Raw genomic sequence first — 5,809 nt, 5'->3', positions numbered from 1 at the left:
GAAGAGATGTCTCCGGGGGGGGGTTAGAGGGATTTGCAAAAAAACATTTTTCAGTAATTCCTTATGAAGAAAGATCCGCGCTGTGTTTCGTGGATGCTGCCGGGCCGTCTCTACTACAACGGGTTCTCATAGCAAACATGTTCACATCAAAGAGAGGGATGAAGAAGGTTTATCTGTTTGATGTCGAGACCAAGAAATAAGCGAGACGTTGTCGTTGCTGTACGTACGCACGTACAGCAACTGCCTTAATTGGTATTCTTCGTTTCTTCAGAAATCTGGAATCTTTCGTTGAGATGGGTTTTGAGTTATAGTGAGGGCATCTCAACGGTAGTACTCTCCTAAGAAACGAGCAAACACTTGGCATGATATAGGCAAAGACGATGAGGCCGCATCAGACTTCCTCTGATAGACTGGGCAGCGCCACCGCATCGACCTACGCAAACTTACGACCAGAGGGGGTGCAAGGTAAAGGGGTGGGGCAGGAGAGCCAGTTGATTGCCGTATGTTTTGTTCTCTACGGAGTTCGATCGGCCGGCGGTGTGGATGATGGTTTCTTTCTTTCTTGGAAGAAGAGAATTTCTTACGTCGTCGCAGAGAAGAGAAGAATAACAGGATCATTCTGAGAAGACGGTAAGTAGTCATCGTAGTATTAGTAGTCATAGTGAGGTAGTGACCCACCTTTTCTTGTCTTTTTCTTTCTATCGGTGATTCATGCCCAAGTCTCCCTTTGTTGACTGTCACGCCCACTTGGCACCATCCCACTCACTGAGATCAGAATACGACAGAAAGTAAAGGTATTCTCTGATGAATGGGATAATGGGTGGGATGGCCGTGCGGAAGAATGAGTGGTTAGTAAGGGAACCACGCCGACGAAAAGAAAACAGCGAAGAATGGCTGCGTAATCTTGAATGACTGACATGCAGTTGCCAGGTCCTCTTCTCCGGCCAGCTTACGGTCTACCCCTCTGTCGCATACCTATCGTACGCACGAAGTCGGAATACGCATACGGGCAGATCACCACTGGTGAGTGAGATGTTGATGTATTGTTTTGTATATATCATGTATGTCTGACGTAGAAATAGACGTACGTCTCGGGGTTGGTTCTGGATGATGTCCGTCCATAGAGTGTGTGAAAGTAGCGCCGAGAGCGAACGTTTTCACTACTACAACTACTGCTAGTACAGCTTTTTTCTCTTGTCTGGACCGTGTATTTTTCCATTTTGGCGACAGGAAACGGTATTATTTAAAAAATGTTGCCATTCGTCCATCATTTGGCCCGAAGAAATAACGGTTGTCTTGCGAGACTCCGTGCCGTGTTCGTCTCCGGGTGTGTGTACATGCACCTGTCTTGAGGCGGATATGGCCAGTCCTGAGGAGTCCCTCTTCGGGCGAGGAAGTAAAGAAAAAGTATGCCGTGTTCGTTTCCCCTTTCGCGATGAGAAAAGTTTTGTTTCTATCGGAACACATTGCAAAGTAAACTCGAATTGCCTTTTCTTTATACTGGTAGAACTTGGGAAAGCTCTCGTCTATCTAGTATTCGGTTCAAGGCCACCGCGAAGAGCCGCCGCATACAGGTGCATGGCTGAAGACGCCGGTTTTTCTCGAAATGTCATAGGATAGTCATGTTGGCACTTCTGCGGCAGCCCAAGTCACTCCAAGTGACGAGGAATCAGGCTGATGGCTCGATCGGCTGTATACCTGGGAGAGTAGACCAGGCGTTCGAACCGGTATTTTCTCGATGTCAGGGGCCTTTCCGCGCGCGCGGTTGCGGCAGATTCTTTGGAAGTTCCCAGGTGGTTATTTGAGAAAGGCCCACACGTATCACAGCTGCCGGCAAAGACACGCCGACTCTTGGAATGTAGTTGTCCGCAGCACACTAGTCACTGAGAGGCGCCCCCACCAGGTGACTGCGCGCCGCGGGCGGTGCACGACCAGTACAAGCTTGGTTCAGTTATATAACGGGGCCGAGAAAGTCAAAGGGTTTTGGAGAAAGCCGGATCTGACGCACTGTCAGTTGTGTAACTGTACAAGCCACTGTTGGAGAGTAGTATTTCGACGGCGTCGAACACGGGAAGCACGTGAGCGGGTGGATGCAGATAGCAGCAGGCTACTTAGTTTCAACAAGCTCCGTAGTGAAACTGGAGACCGAAGGGGACGACACGTTAGTGAATTCGAGCCCTATGTCTTCGAATGCGCCATATTGTAGGGCTTGACAGGAAGTCATCTCGGAGGGTCGGCGCGTGGAAGCTGGCAACAGCAAGCTATTAAGGTGACCGCACAGCCAGGAGTGTTAGTGATCGGAGAGAAAAATTGCTAAGTAACCTTTTGTCGGGTGTCGGCTGTTGCGCATCATCACGATAGAGGGTGGAAACAACTGGGACCGAACGAACATGTTCAACTCCAGCGTGCGAATCATTCTTTCGACTGAAAGGTCGGTCTTCAATTTCGTTGGGAAAGTTCTCTTACTCACCTGATGTGGAAGGGGTCTCAAAACACTTCGATGTTTGGCGTGTGGAGCCTAAGAACGATCATTCCGTCAAACGACGGACGGCTCACTAGTTCCCCAAGTTCTTCCGGCGCCCGCTGGCATGCTGAAGGGGGTATGCTAAAGATCAGACCTGAAGTGTCTGACGGGGTGCGTAACAACGCTCAGCATACGGCATAACGGGGGAAACGGCCCAGTCTAAAAGCGGCACGTCTCCAAGACTGTAGGCGCCAGGACATACCGCCTCTTACCCTTGCCGCCATACTCGTACACGCGTTGCGATACAGCGTTCAAGTACGTCACTGTGAACCGTCGACTCCACCTCCAGATATGTATCTGTTTTGACTGTAGAGATGACTCCAATCATCGCGGCTACTTCAGTGTCGGTAGTGATGGGACGACGACCCACGCAACACTACGTCGAAATAAAGGGGTCTCCACGTGCAGGGGGGCCGGCCAGGGAAGGGCGGAGACGGGAGAAGTGTTTCTTGTTGGTCGAAGAATTCTGTCGTTCTCTGGTAAAAAACGCGAGGGGAACTACTAGGATAAACAGGTTCTTCGTGAGAGGAGGGCTATCTACTGGCATTACATACCCCCTGGCGTTTTCTCCTTCAAGAGCCGCTGGTGGCGCGTGGTCCAGGACTGACAAGAGGAGAAGCGTTCTGATTCTTTTCGGCTTCTATTCGGTCCTGGAGAAGTCACCTGGGGGGCGTCCCTTGGGAAACCGTTTTTCTTTCTTTTGTACTTTTCTTACTAGTCCAGCACTCAGGGTTCTCCGCATGTGGTGGTAAGACGTCGCCGCTGTCTCCTAACTTCTCGCTTTCCATAAAGGGACGGGTTTCCTTCTAGGTTTTACTATTTGTCTACCTTCTCTCTCATTTGCTGTCCTCGCTCTTGTTTTCTTGTTTTCCTCCACGTTGAAAGGATAGATGGAACTTGTAGCTGTCAGAAAAAGCGGATCTTTACTTGTTCGTCATCTCCTGGTTGTCCGATCTGTTTCGTAGGCCGAAGGACTTGCTTCCTTACAGTTTTCTCATCCCTTCTTATTTTTCTTTCATTGTCTGTTTGACTAAATGCTCTGCAAAGCAACAGTTCTTTCCGCACATACCTCGTTTGCTTTCGCTTCTTTCATCCTCAGAATACAATCCTCCTTCTCTTCCACACTGGCCTTTGTCGCCGAGTTACGCAAATCTCGTTGACGGGTCACGCCCTTCCTAGCAGAGTGACACTTTCCTCTTGAACGTTCTACTACCAAGTTCTCGACCATCGTGTTCGATTGGGAACGAATGCGTCCGTGTCTCCGTTCTTTTCTATGGCGCTCTGTTTTCAGCTCGAGCGCATGTGATATCGTACGTCCGAGGTGAGTGGAGGAGATTCTAAGACATGTCCTGTTTCTTCACTTTACACATTTCTTCTTTCTTAGCGGAGACCATCTAACCACATCTTCTTCCCGTTCCTTTCCCTCCGTCTCTTCAGTCTTCTCTCCAAGCCACAAAGAATCTCGCGTTGCACATACGAAAACGAGGTGTCTATCTTACTTACGGCAGCGGCGACGACTCGCTCACGTTCTTTCGCTGGCTTATTTCGAAATTCAGTTTTTACGTTATCAATAGGAGGACAGCCCTCACTTCTTTCTTCATCCTGTCCCGTCGACGGGGGGATACGTTGGTAGAAAGCTTATGCCTTCGAATCTCCCCCTATCAACCCAACAGTCTGACGGTCACAACAAAGAACCTGCCCATTTTGTTCCCGGGCTGTATGTGCACCTCAAATCGTACATCGCCCTCTGTTTCCCCTCTGTGAAATGAGGGTTAAGAGTTAGGAACCACTCCGCTTTTTTCTTCTTACACTCCACTCGGAAACCTTTCTTGTTTTCCGCGTCTTCACTTCTGCCTTACATTTCATCCAATTTTCCCGAAGCGACCGAATCTCTTCCTTTCCAAAGGGACGGAACACCTCCGGCGAGAGCGTGTTCATGTAAAGGAGTTTCTCCCGGTGGTGGAGTTGTTTTCTCGAGTCTTTATCTTGTCTTTCTTTTTCTCCCTCCTCCCTCTCCGTCAAAATGTCACAGTTCCGGGATACCTTCACGAAGGAAGAGCAGCGTGAGCCGCTGCTCGACTATGACGATAGCGCTTTTATGTTTTACTTATGTACTGTCTCTTTTTGCGCTGTCGTTCCTTGGACGTTCTTTTCTTTGAAGCAAGTTTTCTTTCCGAAGAGTTATGCAGGCAAACAATACCCTCAGAAGTCGAAGAAAGGTTCAGTGTATGTACACTGTACCTGTACAGAATGCTTAGAAAAGAGAGAAAGAGATGTTTTCAAGTCAGATACGTGGAAGCAAAGATGGTTTGGAGGAGGGTATAAATGGATAGAGAAGCTTTGCCTTTTGATAGCCTGGATAGCACTCCTTTATCTCTGTGTGAATCTACCCGAAATGAAGAATCTTAAGACTTTCGATCCTTTTGAAATTCTTGAAGTTGAACCAGGAGCAACTAATCGACAAATCAAGAAAGCTTATCGACTCATGTCTCTCAAATATCACCCCGACAAAAATACCAATGACCCGACAAGTGCCGCTAAGTTCATACTAGTCGCCAAGGCTTATCAGTCTCTTACAGATCCTGTAAGTTCATCCCTCCCTCTCTTAGTTACACTCCTCATACATGCAGACACCACTCATGTTGTCTATGTACAGCTGCGTACAGATTTAGATATATGTAGGCATATATATATTGGGTTGGTAAGCACCCCGTGAAGGATCTGATGTGCTGTGTATGCTGGGGGGGTAGGGAGTTGTATAGCTACGGGTCTTCACATAGGTGTCTTGCCGAGGTGTGGAGCCAAGCGAACTTCAAAGAAAGATAGGTTGATAGAAAGGTAGGTAGGGTTATAGGGGGGAGGGGTGGATATAGAGAGAGGGAGATAGTTACGTCTTTATGGATGGAGAGAGTGGTCCATAGACTGAAGGATGGTGATAGAGAAATGCCTGAAGATCCTCTCTTTTCACGCATATGGACGCAGAAAAGTATACGCGACGATGCAAGACAAAGCCCGGCACAAGTTTACCTCTACGTGGCAAATGAAGGAGCCACTCTTTTCTTTTTGTGTAATAGACAAGCAATGAGCACCCTCGTCAACGTAGACGCCTCTTCAGTCTGCCTCCATTGCTTTCTCTCTCGACGCCACGAGCCTGGGAGAGACAACAATGAAGTGTCGTGTAGTCATCTATACATCTCCACGTATCCTTCTCTTCCTCATGCATACACATACCTATGTGCATGCCTACCGTCATGGATCTATAGACCTATCTCTCTCTCTTCCGCG

At 48.5% G+C, this 5,809-nt stretch overlaps 2 protein-coding genes across 2 annotated transcripts in view; both read left to right on the top strand.

Annotated features, from left to right (window-relative positions):
* The first annotated feature begins 20 nt into the window (after positions 1 to 20).
* Positions 21 to 1,473, top strand: CSUI_003448 (uncharacterized protein). The gene has a single exon (XM_068063646.1). The coding sequence runs from the start codon at positions 381 to 383 to the stop codon at positions 621 to 623; it is 243 nt and encodes an 80-aa protein (XP_067924379.1). The 5' UTR covers positions 21 to 380; the 3' UTR covers positions 624 to 1,473.
* Positions 1,474 to 4,547: 3,074 nt separating this feature from the next.
* The window catches only part of CSUI_003447 (family sec63 protein), a gene marked incomplete at its 5' end in the record, with an annotated part of 12,698 nt that continues 11,436 nt past the window's right edge, over positions 4,548 to 5,809 (top strand). The window contains one exon of the mRNA XM_068063645.1: positions 4,548 to 5,112. Within this exon, the coding sequence (XP_067924378.1) occupies positions 4,548 to 5,112 (565 nt within the window). The remainder of the gene's footprint in view (positions 5,113 to 5,809) is intronic.

This window comes from Cystoisospora suis (assembly GCF_002600585.1).
Source record: "Cystoisospora suis strain Wien I chromosome Unknown contig_1541, whole genome shotgun sequence".
In the NCBI taxonomy this organism is placed as follows: Eukaryota; Apicomplexa; class Conoidasida; order Eucoccidiorida; family Sarcocystidae; genus Cystoisospora; species Cystoisospora suis.
The sequence above is the reverse complement of the archived record's forward strand: the minus strand, read 5'-3'. Positions and strand labels throughout refer to the sequence as shown.

Coding starts and splice junctions, on each gene's coding strand:
- CSUI_003448 (XM_068063646.1), top strand. CDS start 381: ATGAGGCCGCATCAGACTTCCTCTGATAGACTGGGCAGCGCCACCGCA.